At 41.9% G+C, this 22838-nt stretch overlaps 1 protein-coding gene across 7 annotated transcripts in view; it reads right to left on the bottom strand.

Moving 5' to 3' along the window:
* Nucleotides 1–22838, bottom strand: part of LOC139755016 (uncharacterized) — a 118402-nt gene that overhangs the window by 11074 nt on the left and 84490 nt on the right. For 6 of the 7 annotated variants that reach the window (XM_071672927.1, XM_071672933.1, XM_071672934.1 and 3 more), the window contains 4 exons: nt 17622–17787; nt 3959–4156; nt 1473–1690; nt 273–358 (listed from right to left, as the gene is read on the bottom strand). In XM_071672927.1, the coding sequence (XP_071529028.1) occupies nt 273–358; nt 1473–1690; nt 3959–4156; nt 17622–17787 (668 nt within the window). Of the gene's footprint in view, nt 1–272; nt 359–1472; nt 1691–3958; nt 4157–4206; nt 4405–17621; nt 17788–22838 lie in introns of all 7 variants that reach the window. The other variant, XM_071672929.1, reaches the window with a different exon arrangement.

Raw genomic sequence — 22838 nt, 5'->3', positions numbered from 1 at the left:
GCTACTGCTTCTCCTGCTTATAATGTTGCAGATGCTGATGACACTTGCCATCATACCTTCTATGACAACCAACAATGCAGTTACTTTCAAATTTCTCACTACTCCCTGTTACCACAGTCATTACAGTTGAAATTACCACAGCTCCCATTCTTAGGACTGTGACGAAGATAATAGCTAAACAGAAAAAGATATATCAATAATACTAAATAGCTATATTATGCTAAATGTAGTAACAATGATAGAGCGAACATTATCAAACGTAGTCTACTTACACTGGTATAGAGAGGATCAGTGTTGTATTGAGTTCTGGGTCGCTTGAGGTCGTCGTCCTGATAGTTGGTCATATCTCGGTGTTCATCTGGAAGCAAGAAGAGCTATGTCATTCCTGGGGGGACAGACTTAACAGGTGTTGGTTTCAGTGAGCAGCAGATTACAAGGATAACTATTTTTTCTTTTGCATCTGATCATAAGACTTGGGAGTTAGTATAATAGTACTGATATTGTAACTCTGCATCAAACCTGGAGGAGAGTTGAGTTTTATGTAGGGTTAGAGCTGAGGGGGCTTTGGGATATCGTATGCTGAGTAACCAGGAAAGTGAGAGGAGCGCTTTGGATATGGGGGTCGACTTACTGTTAGTGGGCTGAACCATGATGGCATATGAAGCGTACTAGCTACACCATAGAGTAGTTTGTAGGGCCGGCTGTGAATATGAATTTATTTTCTCGTTACCTCATTCATGACAACAACATGCGAAAGGGTGCGAATGAGCCTGTTATTCTTTTGTTCTTGACGCTTTTTTGTTAAGGTGGGTTAAACACGTAGGTTTAGAAACGTGCTAGTATCTCTACAAATAAATAAGTATATATATATATATATATATATATATATATATATATATATATATATATATATATATATATATATTATGTATGTATATATACACACACGTGTAAGACGCATGATATCGTACGGTGAAGGTCAGTAAGATATAGAAAGTCACAAAGTAACAAACACGAGAGAAAATATATACAATAACTCTTCCAAAGAAAAGCATATACCAGGAGAAAGTCCTAGATAAGATCACAAGTGGAAACGAGATAAATGATAAACTGTGCACACGTCTGGTCCCTCAGAGTTAAAGATGGCTCAGGCGCCATCAAAACATCGCAGGAAAATCATTAGCTTCGTCGCCTTGATGATAATGAGGGTGATCCTCGACAGCTGGGAGATTAGGGAGGCTGAATGAGATAACCAGGCCCTCTTGCTGGTGCAACCACGGCTGTGGCACCCTCAGGGAGAGCAAGATGTTATGGAGGCGAATCGAAAGAGATTCTACGCTCATTATGGCACACCGCTAGTAGCAGTGCTTAAGTACTAGAGGCGAATTTGACACTGCAATCTAGCTTTTCAGTTTTACACCCAAGCATAGTGCAAAAGAGATTATAGCCTTAAAGACTGGAGATATACTCACCGGTGTCTTCCCTCTTCCTCTTGTGGATGTTCCCATTAGGATCTGTGAGGGGAGGAAGGCCGAGGATGCCGTTGATGGAGTAGGACCCGGGGCGCTGGAGGACGGTGTCGTGGGGCGCGGGCGGGACGTGGGTGATGACGGAGGTGGCCTGCGACACTGGTGAGGGCGTCCCCGGCAGCCCATGCTTGACCTTCTCCGCCGCCTTGTTGCGCACTATTCTGTGGGCACGTGAGGGCGGTGGTGGTGAGGGAGGCACGTGAGGGCGGTGGTGGTGAGGAGGGCACGAAAGGGCGGTGACAGTGAGGGGTGTTGAGGGAGGCTGGTCTAAGTGATGGCAAGACGGTGGTCGTATTCAAGGGGTTGGTGGAGGGAGGAAATCATGGTGGTCAGAGCTAAGGCAAGGGGAAGACAAAGTGGTAAAGTTAAAAGGTAAAAGATGGGCGAGTCGAGCGCTTGTGGGTAATGTGACCAGGGAGGCTTATACAACTTGTCCGAATAGAACGTTACGTCTGTAACAAGGTTACCTGTAGGCAAGGAGGTAGTTGGGATGAAGGGCTCCTCATTTTGAAATATTATCAAAGTTACTTTACGACAAGATCATATGATATTTGGGGTTTTCCTTAAAGTTGTTTTTTGTGAATTATTCTCGGTGCAGAAACACTCATTGACAAACGTATTACCTCTCACTGGCCTCTTCAATATCTATAATAACCACGCACACTCTCACTAAGGCAACTGAGAAAGTGTTGCACTTTGAACTAGGACGGTCTTCGCAAAAATGGTATTACGCTTGTGAACCTTGTAAAGAAAATCGTTAATGTGGCGTGGCGCCTGGAGCGTGCGAGCCGCAGTACTTGCGTTGATAAGACAAACAGGACATGGAAGAGCGGTCGCCAGTTCCCCCTTCATCACTCGCCTCCGTTCAGCAGTTGTTGCCCGGCCTCCACACCAGTACGCCCATTCATACTCGGTTCAGTAGCAGCAGTCACGCCCCCACACACATTAGTCTCATCACTCAAACCTCACCCCGTTCCATTCGTCAAGCGTCAAACACGTGGATTTATATCGATATTATCATCGATTATCTGAGCATTCAGGCACCTCACCCTTGTGATTACGAGGGTCAACAGCGAGCTGACACGTACAGATAAGTTAGCTCCCCTTTCAATCCCCTCCCATTAGAGTAGCTACTACTCACCCTCGCATAAACCTGCCTCCTCACTTCTTGTTGTTGGCTTCATGCGAGTCAAGTCGACTGCGCCTTATCGTGGTCACATATATTTTCTCTTGAATGTTTGATTAGCCATAACAACAATGTATCGTTTGCCATACAGCAGTTTATCGTTTGTTCAAGGATTATTTTCCATTCCTCGCTGACGGAAGGCATAAATTCATTTGGCACTCAGGAACTGCTACAAGGAATAAGATCATAACATTAAAGAGAAAACTAGGAGTAGAAGAACTCGGGCAAAGTGGTTATAGGTTTACTATTCGGTCTCGTCCCCGTCATCTGTTGGTCACCGTCACAACGCGATTGGTGAGGGTCAGCAAGTAGGAAATTAACATTGTGATCTACCTGATGGTGGCCTTAAACACAAACCACACAGAGATGGCAACCAAAACTGTGAATGTTGCGTCGATGCCTAAGTGAACGGAAATTTGATTTCGGTGTTTACGAGTTTTTAGGTGTATGATAAACGAGAAAGGAAAGAGAGAGAAGGAAAACGAAAAAGGCAAAGTGAAAAATAATTGCCACATTCTTCTGTCGCTTTCCCGTGGGAGGGATAAATGGTCTTCGTGTTAGGCATTAGAATATACATGAGACGATCTGTAGCCTGTTACATCCCATACAACTAAAGTGTTTTATTAGTGTCTCTCTCAGCAACCCTCAAAGGTTAACGTGTGTCTAATTTGTCATGAAATGCCAACACTAATAATGACACATATGTATTATGTAAATAAAAAAGAGGAACAGAAGAAACAAGAGAGGATATATATATATATATATATATATATATATATATATATATATATATATATATATATATATATATATATAATGTAAAAAAACTAATTCATGGTGCAACATTGTACTCTTCCGTAATGTTCTATACGTAGAGACAAAATACAAATGCTTACTTATTTCTTAGGGGTGGAACTACCTTCTAACAATACAGAAAAGCGTACGTGCAAAAAATATTATGCAAGTGCATGGAGAGGGTGGATTCAACGCAGACAGGATACAGTGCATGGTACATTCACTACTAATCTGTACAGACAACGCTGCCAGAATAGAAAACGTGACACGAAAAGGTGCAAACTTGATTCTGTCTTCTTGAGATAACGCGACCAAGACGCGCATGCTGATCAAGTGAGATAGAAAGATCACTGCTGAGGTGAGTGCAAGGCAGGCCAAACAGCTACGTCACGGCAAACAGGCAGGCTTGGCAGAACAAGTGCACGTCTCGGTCTCCTGCCAAATTTACCTGTTGATGGAGGACACGGAGGGTACGTTCTCCTGGGTACAAACATTCTCCACAAGCAGCCTGTCCCGGATCTCCCAGGCGAACATGGTCGGGTTCTCCCGTTTGTACCTGGCAATGGTGTCCACCACCAGGGGAGTCGCTACTTTGGGTTTGGAGCCGCCGATGACACCGGCTTTGTAGCTGCCGGTCTCGTAATATCTAGAAGAGAACGACGGGTAATGGGTTAGTCAGTGCTGGTCGTCACCCACCTGTTAATACTGGAGACAGATGGAACGCCTTCCTCGTCACATACACCATCTGCCAGAAGACGCTTCCTGATCTCCCAGGCAAACATAGTGGGGTTCTGTTTCTTGTAGTTGGCGATGGCTTCCACCACTGTAGGTGTGGCCACCTTGGGCTTAGACCCGCCGATTACACCGGGTCTGATGGATCCCGTCTCATAGTACCTGCAAGAAGGAATGTTGTGTGTGTGTATGTGTGTGGGTGAGGGTCAGAACAACACCAATACGGGTTAAGATACCATTGGGACCCCGCCTTCACCATAATCTGCAGGTTACGGGTTTTAGTTAGGGTAAATTAGAATAGTAGTCGGTCCGTAAAGCTTCTCTTATCTAAGGAATAATAGCCTTTACGGACATTTTGATAATTTCAAGAATTTCTACGTTAAATACCATATAGACCCAGCCTTTACCATAGCCCGCTGCCCACGGGTGTTAGCTAATTAGTGCGTCAGAAAGGTAGCAGGTCTATAGAGATTACTATATTTTTTTTCTAAAGAATAGCTACATTTAGAGATATTTCAATATCTTCCTGATTTTTACCTGAAAAAATCTGACATATTGTTAACGTGTAGGATCCGACTTTCAAAGGTCTGGTCATCCCGTCTTGGACATGGCTTTAGTCGTTCCACACTTGACGCTTATAGGTTTGCCGTCGACTGCAAGCAGTCGAGGGCAGTGATATATTCATCCATATGTTAGAAAATGACGTCTCTCATACACCTTGTTTTCTGTCACTCAGGATTTCATTCTATTTACAGCTCATGATATGAGCAGTTGTATCACAGTAGCGGTAGACCGACAGATCGTAAGTAAAGCGTCAGGAGAGTAATATAAACTTTCTGAAAGCGTTCAGTGGCCAATCCCTTCACTCCAACCTTCGATAACACCTAGAAGTCCGCCGCAAAGGAAGCTGATTTCAGTGTATTTGCATTGTTATGTAGTCGTTAATGTATGCTTGTATTTCTAGTAGTGCACGCTTGTATTATGGGTCTCCATGACCCAAGCTGGCTTCTTCGTCAAGTGGGAGGAATGTAGATAATTGCACAGTACCAGTACTCCTTACCATCACCCAGTCTGAGGTTGTGACTGTTCCCACAGGCTATACACGGTATTGTTTTCATCTTTTTTTTCTTGCGGTTTCATATCTTAGACGTACCTTATATTTTCTAAAGAATAACTTCCCAAAATTCGATCTTTTATTCTTTCATTTCCCCCATCTGCCTAAGGCAGAGGGTTGGGTTACTCATGTTGGACGGAGTGGGTTAAAGAAATTTATTAGTCTTTAGATGCATGCATATTGTATCGATGTGTCACCTATATGAACACAACCCCCGGAGTGGGTGAAAGAAGTTGAGTAATACTTAGATGCAGGCATATATCATAACCATATGAATAAATGTCTTTTCTGCGAGATGCACAAATCATGTAAAGAAATCTTCATCTAAGAGAAGTAAAAAGGACAAAATACTGAAATGATTAAATGATTTGGACCTTTTTCTTTTAAGAAGTGATATGTCAATAGTTACTTACATTTGTTGCAAAGTAAATTGAAAAGAAGTAAGTAGTTCTAGAGCTTAGCGGTAGAGGGAAAGAAGCACATATCACAGCTGTCCATCCTCGATTTGCCAGCGACCACACTGGAATTTAACAATGCAGTGGTTTGCCGGGTGCTTTGTGGCTTAGCTAATAGCGTAAGAACACTAGCAATCATTTATCAGATAGAGACATCAAAGTCTTACCTACAGAGAGAAAGAAAACAAACGGTATAACTCAAAGAAAGTGGATCGAATGTTGAGGCCAGACTGAGAGGAAGTGTTGATAAGCTGGATCACTTCAGATTAAACCTTTCCAAGTGAGTACTATTATGGATGGAAAATGTGAGACTAATTCTCCGTACAAGAAAGAATAATTCCTTTGCAAGAATGGAATAACTTCCAGTTGTGCAAAATTTCTTATACTTCTAGATGAAGATTTACCTACTTGTGTGATGTGAGTTTTACAAGATATATGTTATGGTACTACTAAGTATCCTTATTGTCGTATGGCGTAAATAAACAGGATAATCAAAACGAATTGGAAAAGGAAATAATTTGCTTTAAGGAGCATTAAATTTTGCAAAGTTGAGTTAAAGTATTGGAAAATTTTATGCAAATCAGAATTTTTTGATGTACTCAAGTATTTTTTAACGGAGGTTTGGAATTTGAGTAAGAGAATAGGGATGAGACGTAAAGGAAGGAATCACTGATGAGTGACTTTATGAATGATGATGGAGGTTAGGAGCCACCAAGCTTCAGAGCTAGTGTTAGGAGCGAGGTCAAGGGACCTTCGGAAATAATTCACAGGGGTACATATTTATCCCGAAGAACTTTTGCTGCCTCTGCCACAAAAATATTAGTTATATCAAAGGCCATAATTCATGCAAGGAGGGGAAACGACGAAAGATTTATGAAATGGAATTTAGTATACCAAGAAAGGGTTGTTAAATTATGACTTTACTAAAGTAACTTTGAGAGAGAGAGAGAGAGAGGGGGGGGGGGAATCTGCATGTGTGTGTGTGTATGTAGGACACTAAGTGATCCTATTGAAACTACTGCCCTGACCTAACCAATTTTGTATGTTAACTGGGGATAACGTCTCACCATGTGAGAGTTCCATGTGCCATTATGTGGCCTTTTATAGCAGACGTTAATTAGTGCATTCGTTTTTCCAGGTAGTTCGGACTACAACAATATGCATATGATGTGAAAAATCAACACAATGGGTTGGTTGTTTATGACTGACGGAGTGTGATTGTCTCACTTAATTATCGTCGTGTAGATGTAAGAAGAGAGTAAGAGAAGTCAAAATGCATTTATTTTTCTCTCTTCTTGAAACCAGGGAAGATCTAATGTGATTATTGGATTCCCAGAAATCCTTTCACATATTGAGATTACATAGACTTACCGATGTAGATGTACGAGCCAATTATACCTGCTGTAGGCAAGCTATTGATATTAACCCAATTATGTCGAGTAATTCTATTAGAAGAATATCTTCGTAAAAGAATATGATTATAATGTAATGACCCAATATGATCATCTTAAGAGCACAAGGAACAAAGCACTTTTATCTTTTTTTTGTGATGCACTATATTTTTACGGTAAAGACAAAAACGGGAGCCATCGCTGGGATATTATGTTATAATAAGAAAAGGTCTTTGCTACACATACGTTATGCATGTTATTCGTAAAGAAATGAATACCAGATAACATAAAACGTATAATGTGTTAGAGACATTCTGAGCATACATTGGAACATTACATAGTTGAATGGCAATTCTAAGATAGTCTGGCATTTCCTTCTCGAGGATCTATTGGACGAATTTGTTGTGAGTGGTGGATTGGAAGATTTATTGTTAATTCATTATGGATTTGTTAGTCTGAAGTCGACTAATATGTCTCATATCTGTAATCACATCAGGCAGTTGAATGTACTTGATATATCTACTTGTGCTACTGTGTACTGAGACCTTTAATATGTATTCCCACCTCTCCACTCGTTGCTCATGAGTATGTATGAATAGATAAAAGCCATTTTAGGTATATAAAACATGTGATGAAGAGGCATACAGAAGCTGGTCCTAACTGTCGGCTGCTGGGCAGAAATTAGATTGATATATGGTTTGGGTGCACAGACTTGAGAGTAATTGCGCTGGTCTACAGAGATAAGTTGTGTGTGTCACTACAGACACGCAGTTTCGAAGTGACCAGATTCTATTGTTACTTTGCATGTGCCAAAGATGTCTGGTGCTCATGTGCTCAGTATAGAGGAAGTGTTGAGTGGCCATGCTCACACGAAGGGTAGATAAAGATACTGCAAGATCCAGGATGATATCTGCAAGTGTGACATTTTCAAAGTAATTTTGGTGCATGCCATATTGTTTTCAAAGCACTTCGTCGTGTAATGTATGATTTCTGCTATTCTGCGGAACATCACAGAGTCGATAAACTGAACTTCCTCAAACCTAAACCCTCTCCGAGGTTCGAACTAACAGCGCGGCTGCTGGCTTGGTGATGTATGAGCGTAGGAACGTTAAACATGCCAACCATTTTACACCTCAACACCATAACAAATTCTCAGAGGCACGCAGCTCCTAATTACTGTCATACTTCTCGGTAAATCATTCACGGTGTCAGGGTATGGCGTGCAGTACAAAGGGGCGCCCTCCTGTCAACCACACACTGGCACTACCCTTCCTCACCCCCAAATCTCATGGCTCCTCCTCACACTTACTGCTTCCCCTTTGGCAGCTGGCATTCATCTAATTCATCTGTATCACATTTCGTATTTCTTAATGTCAACTTTCACTTCCGTTCGAGTAAACAAAAAAAGAAAATGTAAAAAAAGTCTTTATTATTTTCACTAAAAGGACAGAATATTTTGCCCTAATGGCAGTAGATCGAACACCGTCATTTCAGACTGTATTACACCCGTGAAAATGAAGCCTGTCTTCTGTCTTTTGAACTCAGGAAGTGCTCAGAGTATCACTGGTGCACTTTCCTTTGCTCCAATATTTAGTTTGTCACACACCTATCATTCTTCAGAGGCTGATTCTCTTCCTCTAAGCCCCCTCAGTGTACGTTTTCTTCCATGCTACGCCCTAAGTCGGAAAAGGCGAAGGAGGAAGTTTGCTACGTCAGACAAAGTTGTTAATGTCTAGCTACCTCAGGGACCATCCGAGCCGATATACAAGCAACCTCGCCAGCTGGCGGCACATGGTGGATACCAGAGTCAAAATACGCACCATCATAACAGTTCTTTTTGGGGCAGAATTTTTTTTGTATTGAGGATAATTCTAGCATTACGATATGATAATCTAAGCCACCAGGTTAATACCTGTAATATGTATGGTAAGCGATTACAAAAGTGCCTAAGATAAGGTGAAAACACAAGATCGATTGAAAGCAAAAGTGTTGGAAGGGAAGAATGGATCAGGGAAAGTTTAGATTGCTTGAGCAAGGAATGTCACTGAGGACCCGGGAACTAACTATGAATTTCTTTCATGAATCAGATATCGAGACTCATTTACATAAATGGATGATATACGGTTGCTGGTGATTATCTAGATAGCTGAACCTCAGCCATTGCCGCAGTCATGAGAGCAAACGATCAAAGAAAGCGCCTTAAATGTTCACATGTGGCGGGGCACCAAGCGTAACGCCTGCGCAGGTCTGTGAAGTTACCCTGGTGAGTGTTTACGTCACTAACTGCGGCGAGGGAAAGCGGGAGGTCATGCAACTTAGAAGACGGGATGCAAGAGTGCTCGTCTTCAACCATAACGAAAGCTAAACAAAGGGACAATACGGGCATTGAGAATTTTGCTACGAACAGTAATGGATACATTCACTAGGGAAGCACACTCCAGCCAAATAAATGAAAATAGTGCCAAACGAAAGTATTGCTTAAGGATATTTGGGGCCACAGTCCGCTTACCAGTCACGACACAATGCGAGTATAGACAAAGGAAACAAAACACATCACTAGAACTTATAAAAAGCTTACTCACAAACGGCCGGAGGTAGAGGTGTCTCTGTAATGCAAGAAACATCATGAAATTCTCCATCAGCACAGAGGATGAAGCTTCGGTTGCTACAAGAACTATGCCTGAATTAGCAGACGTGATCAGTGATCTAGTCATATCAATAATCAGATGAATGAGGCCAAGTTCACCAAAGTTTAGTGAAGGAAAATCGGTTTAAGGAAAACCTTGATCAAGATACGGAAATACAGAAATGAGAGATGAATATACGTTACGAACACAACGTAAGCTTGAAATATTTCAGAGATGTGTGTGTCCTAAATTATATGTAATCATCTTGATACCATCGCTATTTCTCTTGGGCTTAAGTACAGTTTTTTTCTATTTCGTAAAAAAGTTATCTTTTTTTTTTTTTTAAATTAGAAAGCTTAGTTTGAACTTAATCTAGAATCTTAGGACTTCAACGACGAAAGGTTGTGACGATGATGACAGATCTAAAACACTGACAACACATCCCACGCTGACTCCGATCCTCGGGGGCCTTAGAGAGTCTGGTATCTCAGACCATCAAGATTACATCTCCTGCAGTCTGTCAAGGGGTGCGACAAGCGAGCAGACATGGCCGCACTTGCTGCCCTGTCACTTATGGCTCACATTAGTAACGCCAGGCTTGTAACAACCCCACTACCCCATCTCCGTCTCGGTGTCTCTCTCTTCCTTACCTCACAGTTCCACAGATGTGTTAACAGAGGCGACGTAATGCAGCAGGTCACTGCCTGCCGACAGAGGTGAGGCGGTTAATCATTGTGACGTTATCAGAACTCGCCAAACACGATATTTTACTCAGTTTTTTTCCTGTCAAGAAAAAATAGAATAAAAAGAAGTTGGATTATCCTAGATGATTACCGGGAGAAGATGAGCGAAGGGCAATAACCACGGCCACATTTTTGATTCTCTACGCAGCTCCAATGAGAATATCGACTTTACACCGAGGTCAGTTGAAATATCAAAGCTGGAAATATAGACTAGGAAGTCAAGCTGCTCGGCTTATACTCCAACAGAGCATAGGAAAACAAACCAAGACTAGAGATTTTATTCTTTAGATCTCCCTACACGGGAAGCCTTCTTTTGGAACCCATAATTGACCGGAATGCAAAGCTTCAAGGTTAGCCGCTCTGCTGTGGTGAAAAAACCCGAGTATTGCCACATCTCTCTGTGTACAGTCACGGGTAATGAGATCAGCTTTGGTGCGTCAAGCAGTAAGAGGAAACAGTTGGGTGGAGGAGGTACTCGAATCTAAAGTGGCAAATAAGTAGGATACTTTGATTGTAGATAAGCTAATGAAAGAGGTGACTGGTTAAAACTAGAAGTGAGTAAAGTGTATGGCTATAAAGAAATTGAGGGTAGTGTTCAGTGGATAGATAAGCTCAAGGAGTTTGACGTTATTACAACACTTATGCGTGAAGTAAATGAAAGTAATTACTCGAGGGAAGAATTAGGTAAATATTGGTGAAGCGTACGATCTGTGACACTGTATCCCACTGGATTTGGTCAAAGCAAATGGCCAGCGAACGATATACGAGAACATCAACAACTGAGAGTGGACCCAATTATGATAAAATGGTGTGACGGGCACCCACTCACAAAGAAGATTGAGATATACAAGATTTTGAGGTTGACTAGTTGGTTCGGACACATGTATGGATCTAATTATTGTTCATATTAACCAAAAGGGTAAGAGAAACAAGCGTCAGGCTCAGCTATTTGTTATAAAGATGTTTACAGCTGACTACTAAAGGCTTATTACGAACGTTGTTTGAACTTCGAACTTGAACCATTCTGAAGAAAACGCTCTCCATATTTTTTTCTCATACGATACTACTAGAACTGAACTCAAAGATGCTGTCCTCACAGCTTTTCGTACGTCTCTTCACCACAGGTAATCGATGGATCCAAAATGTTTGATAATTATTTATTAGAAGATTAATCTCTCCTTCGAAGGAGGTTATTTCTCTTCCCTCACCTTACATGAATAATAACAATATAAAAGCTACTAAATTTATAACAGTAAAATGCTATCATAAAATTTCTTTTCTTCCAGACAGTATCTTCTGCTATTCAAAGAACTCTAGCCATACCATGTTATTCCTTCCCTTCGTCTTTCGCCTCCTCCAGTCCTTTCTTTTCTTTATCTTTCCTATACGTTTGATCCGAACACACATCAGTCAGCGGGACGAGGTACGCTATCAGCTAGACAAGACAGTGACAAGCAACTCGCCAGAGGGAAGGTCGGTAGTGAACCTAAACTGTTCATCACTCCTGTGAGTGCAGTGGCCGACCGAAGGGTACCAAACCAGCCACAGACTACAGCTTCCTTTGGCGAGGAGGCCATCAAGAACTGACCAGATTATGCATAACCAGCTAGGTTCAGTTCCCTCGGTGGGGTAGTTAGCCAAGTAAATCAAAGTAGCCACAATCCAGATGGTCGGCCTGGTCCGTTAGATGCAGCAACCATGTCGATAGGGTCACACTAGCTCCACAGCCCAGATGGTCTGGTCCCCTTTAGTGCAGCGGCTACACTATGACGACCAGGTAAGCCACAGCTCTGATGGTCTTGTTCCTGAGATGCAGCATATATTCTGAGTGAGATAGATCACCCACACCAATGTTGGGGGAGAGGCTCTCTCACTGCAGCGGCCAACCCGTTAGGACTAGATCAGTTATAGCCAGTCTGGTCTAGTTCCCTCAGTGCAGCTGCCAAAACTTAAGGAATAGTCCTGCCAGGACTCGAGGGGAACCACGCCAATATCAAATTTACGACTAATGGTCCCAGAGAAAACTGGATGACTAATTCAGTCAGTGGCTGGTATAACGGAATCAAGATATTTATCTTTAGGTTTATATGATGGAAGTGAAGTTCGTAATAAATAATGAGGATTAATGTACTCAAATCAAAGTAGCTGCTGATTTCGTGATAAGCGATACGGATTAATATGCTCAACTCAAAGTAGCTGCCGATTTCGTAATAGATGATATGGATTAATATACTCAAATCAAAGTAGGTGCCGATTACTCAGACTTGCCATAGGGTGGGAAAATATGTGAGGGGAAGTAAAAAAGAAACCAAGCCTTAAATCCATCGTATACATAATGAAGAAATCACAGGCATGGTTTAAATATTCAGAGAATCATGAGTCACCGACTGTTATTGCCGGGATGAGATTATCATCCAGCGTCAGAGGACACACACACTCAGAACCAGTGCCATCTACCCAAGGAAAACAAGAGACAGTCACCATAGGCCAATGGGGAGGGGATCAGCCACTTATGTTATAGCTGATTCTATCCTCCTTTTCCATTAGACTGCCATTGTGAGGCCGTGTGCCAATCTCGACCAAGAGGATTAGTTTTGTTATGGCATGTTTTGTCTGTCCTGTTCTCAGCTTGTGGGAGGGGTAGACAAGGAATTTAAAAGGGGGAATGGAAGAGAAGAAGAAAGGAGGATAAGGGGGAGAGAGAAGTGGAATAGAAGAAAATTATAGATATCTGGATAAAAAAAGAATCGTCTTTTCGTTCTGATGTGATCTGAAAGGTTGTGAAACAATGAGTAGTGAGCGAAGGGTGGCAATACTTTTTCATATATATCGATAAATGGAACTGAGTTTTGAGGAAATGTTAAAACATCATTAAACATAATAAGCGAAGATATCCCTGGGGATAGGGGTGAAAGAATACTTCCCACGTATTCCTCGCGTGTCGTAGAAAGCGACTAGAGGGGACGGGAGCGGGGGGCCAGAAATCCTCCCCTCCTTGTATTAACTTTCTAAAATGGGAAACAGAAGAAGGAGTCACGCGGGGAGTGCTCATCCTCCTCGAAGGCTCAGAGTGGGGTGCCTAAATGTGTGTGGATGTAACCAAGATGTGAAAAAAGGAGAGATAGGTAGTATGTTTGAGGAAAGGAACCTGGATGTTTTGGCTCTGAGTGAAACGAAGCTCAAGGGTAAAGGGGAAGAGTGGTTTGGGAATGTCTGGGGAGTAAAGTCAGGGGTTAGTGAGAGGACAAGAGCAAGGGAAGGAGTAGCAATACTCCTGAAACAGGAGTTGTGGGAGTATGTGATAGAGTGTAAGAAAGTAAATTCTCGATTAATATGGGTAAAACTGAAAGTTGATGGAGAGAGGTGGGTGCATATGCACCTGGGCATGAGAAGAAAGATCAAGAGAGGCAAGTGTTTTGGGAGCAGCTGAATGAGTGTGTTAGTGGTTTTGATGCACGAGACCGGGTTATAGTGATGGGTGATTTGAATGCAAAGGTGAGTAATTATAAAAAAATCGCTACCTCGCAAACGCGGGAGACAGCGACAAAGTATAAAAAAGAAAAAAAAAAAAATGTAAATGAAAAAGATTATTTGAGATATGTGAATGGAGAGAAGGTGAAAGGAGAAGAGGGATATGGAGTAGATAGATAAATGTTGGAATATGGAAGGAAACGTCGGAATTAATAAATGTATCAGCAGGTGGAACAGGGTTGAAAAACTTGACCTGCGTGAAGCGCAGTGCACCATTCTTGACCGTGTCCTTATATGGTCTTGGTATGTTAGTGAAGATGATTATGACCTAAGTACAGAATCGTGAGACATTTGTACTGATAAATGGATCATCAGTGTCAAGAAAGATGTTGATATAAAGGAACAGAATGATAAGCGTGCAGGATAAATTGGAACTGTCTGCTTTTTAGCATTATGAAAACCGAAGACACACAAGACGGCAAACTAGCGAACGACCCATCTACCTTTTTGCATATATTTCCAACAAATGAGAAGTTCAGTCACAAATTGATGGAAATTACACACAGTCACACACACAAACACACACACACACACACACACACACACAGGAGAGAGAGAGAGAGAGAGAGAGAGAGAGAGAGAGAGAGAGAGAGAGAGAGAGAGAGAGAGAGAGAGAGAGAGAGAGTTTTTTACCAAATTTTGATGGAACATTTTTCATTAAGCTCGTGCAGGGGGGACGAAGGGTGTGTTGCGCTGCGTGACGGACGACCGGCGGACTCCCCCCCCCCTCCTCCTCCATACTGGCGAGTTGATGAGTGAGAATAATTGAGCCAATAGAGAGTGACAAAAGCTTATACAAACACTGGTTTGAATGGTTAAAATGTCCTTTTGAAATGGGTTCTGATCTGTATATCAATTTTTTTTTTGTTGTAGTTGTGTGTATATATATATATATATATATATATATATATATATAGTGTATGTCGATGCTTTTCCATCTTACTGTAAAGTACTTTTTTTTTTCCTCTCTAATATCTCGCGTAGTTTCAAAAGCAGTAGACGAACGTTTTCTTTTTTGTCTTTTCTTTTTGGGGTAACATGAACTGACCATCATCGGCTGGAGACGATATCAATGTCAATTGTCGGATTCTTCGTATATGACTGACCTTATCAATAATATACCCGCCACTTCCAGAGAATTGTCGACGGGTTCCAGTTCCACCTCTTAGTGAAAATAAATAAGCTTGCATATTTCGTCTTCATCACAGCGACGCATAAGATCGAATTTCTAGGTCTTATCAAAAACAGGCTATAATTGGCTCTAGGCTGTTCGAAATAATGGTCATAATATGAAAGCATTGAGACACACGAAGAGCCAAAATGGCGCACTGCATATCCTGTCCGAATAAAACTGAGATTAGACGTGTGGTCAGGGATGATACATGGCCTCCAACCGACTTTAGAACTCGGCATCTCTCACAGTCTGAGAAATTTCTAAGCCCCAGTGCTTATGACTGCAGGCTTTTGCCCACGCGGAAGGATGCTGGGACGCTGAGGGAAACAAGACTTGAATAATCATATGCAGGAGAGCGAAAAGCTTGCGTAGGACAGTGAGAGCGATGGATACAGGGAAGGACGCGCTATCAATAGGCTGAAGCAGGGTATATGAAGCGGTCGGGGGAAACCATGGAAAGGTCTGTGGGACCTGGATTTGAACAGATTATCTTAATTTCGGTGCATTACACATATACACAGAATAGATGCGAGCTGTTGAGGCCTCTCTTCTTCCGTTCCTGGCGCTACATTGCTAAAGCGGGAAACTGTGAACAAACATGGTAAAGTGTGTGAAAAAAGAAAGTTAAGAGTAAATGTGAATAAGAGCAAGGTTATTAGGTACAGTAGGGTTGAGGGTCAAGTCAATTGGGAGGTGAGTTTGAATGGAGAAAAACTGGAGGAAGTAAAGTGTTTTAGATATCTGGGAGTGGATCTGGCAGCGGATGGAACCATGGAAGCGGAAGTGGATCATAGGATGGGGGAGGGGGCGAAAATTCTGGGAGCCTTGAAGAATGTGTGGAAGTCGAGAACGTTATCTCGGAAAGCAAAAATGGGTATGTTTGAAGGAATAGTGGTTCCAACAATGTTGTATGGTTGCGAGGCGTGGGCTATGGATAGAGTGGTGCGCAGGAGGGTGGATGTGCTGGAAATGAGATGTTTGAGGACAATGTGTGGCGTGAGGTGGTTTGATCGAGTAAGTAACGTAAGGGTAAGAGAGATGTGTGGAAATAAAAAGAGCGTGGTTGAGAGAGCAGAAGAGGGTGTTTTGAAATGGTTTGGGCACATGGAGAGAATGAGTGAGGAAAGATTGACCAAGAGGATATATGTGTCGGAGGTGGAGGGAACGAGGAGAAGAGGGAGACCAAATTGGAGGTGGAAAGATGGAGTGAAAAAGATTTTGTGTGATCGGGGCCTGAACATGCAGGAGGGTGAAAGAAGGGCAAGGAATAGAGTGAATTGGAGCGATGTGGTATACCGGGGTTGACGTGCTGTCAGTGGATTGAATCAGGGCATGTGAAGCGTCTGGGGTAAACCATGGAAAGCTGTGTAGGTATGTATATTTGCGTGTGTGGACGTATGTATATACATGTGTATGGGGGTGGGTTGGGCCATTTCTTTCGTCTGTTTCCTTGCGCTACCTCGCAAACGCGGGAGACAGCGACAAAAAGATATATATATATATATATATATATATATATATATATATATATATATATATATATATATATATATATATTATCCCTGGGGATAGGGGATTAAGAATACTTCCCACGTATTCCCTGCGTGTCGTAGAAGGCGACTAAAAGGGGAGGGAACGGGGGGCTGGAAATCCTACCTTCTCGTTTTTTTTTTTTTTTTTTCAAAAGAAGGAACAGAGGGGGCCAGGTGAGGATATTCCAAAAAAGGCCCAGTCCTCTGTTCTTAGCACTACCTCGCTAACGCGGGAAATGGCGAATAGTTTATATATATATATATATATATATATATATATATATATATATATATATATATATATATATATATATATATAAGGAGGTTTGAAGGAAAAACTCAGTAGCTGAACAATTTCTTGCAGGAGTAGATCCATATCCGTCGAAACTTTTGGCCAAGGAAGATTATATTATTTAGTCCTTTTCGCTATACAAAGACGTTGCGCTTAAGAATATTTACGGCGGAACTCTTAAGACATGGACCGGGGAGATGGCGGATTTTGAATTTCTTTTTTGATATTTTTGAGGTTTGCAACTTTCTTCGTTTTCTCCCTGTGGCTGTTGTTTGCATTTCAAACGATGCTTTGGAGATTTTTGTTTGCCACACTCACTCCAACATTCTGTTTGACATGAGGACCACGAGCACTGGATCCTCTTATAGAGTCCGTAGGGTTCTATATTTTCGCGCTAACAGCATTTTACTAGTAATTCCACCACTTATACCAGCATCGCTACTGCTGCTTCCAACACTAGCATTGAAGCTAATACCTTTTTCTACTGCCACTACTACGATGAGCAACGAAAGTTACCTACCTGGAAAGGATCTTGGAGACGCAGCCGTGGGAGACGCGGAGCTGGCGGGAGATGTCGCAGGGGCGGACGCCGTTGTGAGCCAGCTCCACGATCCTCTGACGAACCATGTCCGGGAGCGGCCGCCCGTTCACGAACATGCCGCCCAGTTGGTTCACCCCGCCGTGACCTGCGGCAGGAAACACGCTGGTTATGGACTGATGTATATAGGGGAAAGAAAGACATGTAGGAGGTATACGGGTATGGTTAGCTTTGGAGACGGAAAGAGTCGTGAGGATGAATTTTGTTGTGACCCATATGAGAAGGAATGTGACTTTCAGGCATACTTTCTGGGTTGGGATAGATTATGAGGTGTGGTAAAACATATAGGAGGGATAGAAATCTGCGACCTCTGGAGAGAAAAGTAATGGTACTAAGTCTTCTTTGTCGTCAGTATAACGTGCCGCGGACATTACAAGGAGAGTGTCTTTCACATTGTATGTCCAGAGGAAAGTTCTGAACATAATAGATGTATATTTCCTGACACAGCACAGTTCCTTTGTGTGTGTGTGTGTGTGTGTGTGTGTGTGTGTGTGTGTGTGTTAAATGGCTCAGTATATTCATTATGCACACTTTCCCTCGTAGCATAAAAGCGATAGTAAAAACGCTACTTGATAAAGTTTCTTTTGCACATCCCAGAATCTTTGAGTGAGCCATTTGCTTTTTGTGAGTTAGAAGGACGTATGTGGATCGGTTTAGGGACTATAGGGTATCAAATGAGGGTCGTGTGACAGATCCGATTATGTTATGTCGAAAAGGAAACGTTCTGATTGTACACAAGTTACAAAGTGGAGCTGGGTCTGGGAATCAAACTGTGGCTCCTGATAACCAGGCCATAGTTAACGTGGAAGACTTTTGATATGAGTGTAGTTAGAAATTACATTATCGTGTGACCGTCGCTTACACTTCATTTAGAAGCATTAGTCAGTGACTATAGATGTTTGTGTTTTTTCTAGTTATGAAGCGTTTAGGTTTTTACAAAAAAGGATACGCCTTGGGATGATACATATATTGCAGTTAACTATGAGAAGAGAGGGTGAATAAAGCAATGAAGAAGATGAAGAATGTTAAGATGAAGGATATGATAATACCAGCCTGCGAACGAAGGGCAGCGAGGTTCTAATATCGTCTTGACGAAAGAGAATATAATCTTGTTGAACATTTCTCTCTATAGAAGTCTACAATTCCCTTGCTAAAAGAGGTAGCCTATCCTTGAAGCTGTAGGAGCTTTGCAGAGAAAGGTGACATGATGTTATATGATAGATATTAATGATGACAGAAATTATATGACCCTATTTACGGCGGTCCTGTAACTTCAAGATTGCGCTACATCCTACGGCAGCGAAATGGTGGATTCCTTTGTAGTGAGAGATTTCTTGACGAGATTATGTCTTTTCGTCTAATGTCGATGGTACAATCTCGCCGAAGATGACACCTGCAAACCACATGTAGTATATATATATATATATATATATATATATATATATATATATATATATATATATATGAGACATCGTGGACATAAAAATAAAGATATGATTTAGGTTACTCGTCCTAATAAATGGCGGAAGTCATGAGGCGCACGCCTGCGGTTCTCAACACACTTGTGGTCTCGCAGAACACGGCAAAACATCACCCTGGTGACCTGCAGGCGACGGAGTATCTCTGATGATCTATTATTGATAGCCAGCCAGCCACAGGGGTCAGGAACGAGTGCTTTAAGGTCAGGTGATTTCTTGGTTTGCTTCAGCAAATTGCCACTAACCATTACTATATCGCTTGTGCAGATGAAACTTTTGGGAACAGTAAATATTACTCGTTAGGGTGTGAGTTCAGTTAAGAACTCAGATTTGGTGAGCATTACGCCTAGCTTTTACTAAGCAAGTCATGGGAAAGATGAAAATCAAGAAGGTCATTCTTTCTAATGTGTGATGGAGTAAGTGTTGAACTGTACAAAGCTAGTGAAGACTTCATGGAAACATATGGCATTGCAAAGGGGTGACCCATCCACTGTCCTAGATATGTGCTTGTGATATCCAGTAATGTCTGCGTTGTGTCCTCCAGAAGTGGCTCGATATGATCTTGACTACTATTCTGGACTTTGAACCACAGTGGTGGATTTGCTGTAGATCGCAATTGGTGGTGCGGCTTTCGACTTAATGTGGTTGAGTCTGTGGCTGTAGCCATGGCTCGGTAAGAGGCCCAGAGCGTTGGAGAAGTGAGTACTTGGAAAGCGAACTTAGGTCCATGGTGTTGTCATTAACTCGAGATATCATTTTCAGTAACAAAACTTGTTAAATTCACAACCATCACGTGGCAAATCAAGATTTCTTCAACAAAATAACTTGATGGTAAGAGTTAGTCACTACACACAAACAACCTCCACCACATAAAGCTAATTAGACAGTTCATCCTGACGGCGATAGCAGGAACACAAATTATTTGTCATTCCCTCATCCAAACATTTACAGTGAAAGACATTCCAATATATGTCCATTATTACATACCCACGACCCTTCTGGGTCGTTCTGAGGACACGATAAGGTCACAATACAGGACATAAAAAGCCTGGGGTTGCTGGAATATTGCTGTCTTTTTTTATTATTTTTTCTTTCTCGTTAGTTCCCCTCCTCCCAGACTCCAGAGTTATGCACTGTGTGTTCTGTACAGTGGACTCATTCAGCCATAAAGGAACACGATCTTTTCCAAGTCGAGTTAACATTTAAGTACCAAGAGCATGAAAATATTTTCTTCAACTCTATTTTCTTCTAAATTCATTTCATTCTTACACGCCTCACATCCTTCTGCATGTTTAAGCTCCGACAACTCAAAATCTTTTTGACTCACACCTCCCATACCGCCCGTATGCCTGTCTTTTCTATTTCGCAAGCAGCTTTACTTCGTCATCCCACTCCTCGCTGCACTTTCTATACCCTGCCCTCTTCCCACCTCGCGCATGCCGCATGCATATCCCGCAAATGCCAGCACTGCTTCCCTAACACTATCCGTTCCTCACCCTCTAACATGATTTGTTTACTCTCACCTTTTGCCATTCTGCTTTCAATCTCTCAAGGTATTTCTTCACATTTCTCCTTTCCAAGGCACATACTTTCACCACTCTCATTTCACCCATAACGTTATCTCTTCTACGAATCTTCACCCTCGCCTCCACAAGGTCATGATCAGACATCCTACTAAGGAATGAACCAAACGGGAAATGTTTAGGAGAAACCGCACAGTATATTTCGCAGGATCGATAGACAACAGAGAACTAGACTATACAAGATATCCAAGACTTCAGAAGCACTTCAAAAATGGACCACTCTTTTGTTTCTACCCGGAGCAAAGGAGCACTAAGAGGAAACAAGCCATCAAATGATGTACAGAATGAACAATGTACCAAGCTTGCCTTAGCCCACCTACTTCCGTTTCTCATACCAACATGCAACAGCATCACTACATATACATCCCAAATCTGATGGGAGTAGATGCATAAGAACCAAAAATAAATGTTCACGATTCCAGCATGAGTAAGACCTACATCATACACGTATACATTCCACGGTTATTTACTTTTATTTCTGAACTGGACCTTTCTTCCCATGTCCAACCATATTCTTCTTTGCCTTTGCCCTTAGCGACCAGATTAAAGAAGAAAAACTGGAACGGGAAGGACATGATCAAGACAATCTGCTTGAGAAAGCAATGCCAGGGATACTCGAACACTCAACACCGAAGTACCGAACGTTTTTTTTATTTACAGTTTGATGGACGACCCATCACATGATTTTTTTTTGTTAATATAGATACGTTAGTATGTACGTATTTCATGTGGGTTATGAAGGTGCTTATGCAAGACCGGTGTCTTGAAACCTGGGTGGAGATGCAGGTAATTCGTGGCAGTTGAGATGTAACTAACGAGGACTGTTAGACATAGCTTGATTCCCATTTTCGATTAAGATATGATGAGAACCCTCGGCAATTTTGTGCTCTTTTCGTTCTTTTTGTTGTGAGTGGCTGTAGTAGGACTGTGGTATATCGTCAGCTTTAACTGAAAAGTGATAACCGAGTAGTTAACCATCGTTTGAGTCTATTATCCTCCACTGAGCGTGTGTCCCAGTTTGATCATGACTCCAGGGGCTCTGATTGATGATATCCAGCTGTAGATAATTCTGGCTGATCATTCAGGGAGAATCTGCATCAGAGTAATTTGTTGTGTTGCAAGATTGATAATAGCATTCATCAAACTCCTCCTCGACTGTATAAGGAGTGGGTTACAAGCGCTCAGGACATAACTCAGAGGGGAAGGAAAGATAAGTAGTTTTCTTATCAGTTTCGAATGGACTGAAGCGGGGATTAACCAGATTTTCTCCTGTCGAATGAATAAAGAGTTGATGGTGTGAATTCCATATTGTCCCGCCTGAAGAGAACCTTTTGATTGTCTCCGTCTTCCTACAACCAACTCTTCAAGCGTCTTTACTGATATATTTTAGAAAGTTTACTCAAAATTTTCCTTTTCTTTTTTCAATCGATGAGAAAAGTGAGACTGAGAGAAATTTTATGTTCTTGAAACAAAGTTTGAGCTTATCTTTTCACGAGTGACCTTTAAGCTTTTCTTTTCTGTTACATTTAATCTTATTTTTAGTTACATTTCAGCTTTTTTCTGGAATTCATTTAAGCTTTTAATTTCTGTAGTTACATTTAAGCTTTTCATTTCTGTAGTTAGATTTCAGCTTTTCATCACTGGAGGCTACATTTTAAGTTTTTCTTTTTCTGGAGCTACGTGTCTGCTGAATATATTGGAGAACTATTCCAAAAATTTTCTTTCAGCACTTTAGATATGGTTCTCTGCGGACGTCATTGGCCAATGTCTTGAGCAGTTAATTATGATATCTGTATCGCTCGGAATCGCAGAGTCTCGTTATCTGTATAAATATATGACGCGGCCCTCGACAAGCCACAGACCAGTGAACAGAGCGCGAGCCAACCTATGACCGAAGAATGTGGTAGTGAGGTAGCAACTTTATCCCAATTAAAGTTAATAACAATTAGTCCATCCACTGGCGGGCCACCCTCATACTGCGTCAATGTGGGAGAAGGTTAAAGGAGGAGGGAATGAGGGTCGAGTTGGGGGTTGTGAGGTCCCCTATCCCAGGTCCAGTCGCTTATTGTGGTAATGAG

Source organism: Panulirus ornatus, chromosome 18 (assembly GCF_036320965.1).
Source record: "Panulirus ornatus isolate Po-2019 chromosome 18, ASM3632096v1, whole genome shotgun sequence".
Lineage (NCBI taxonomy): Eukaryota > Metazoa > Arthropoda > Malacostraca > Decapoda > Palinuridae > Panulirus > Panulirus ornatus.
The sequence above is the reverse complement of the archived record's forward strand: the minus strand, read 5'-3'. Positions and strand labels throughout refer to the sequence as shown.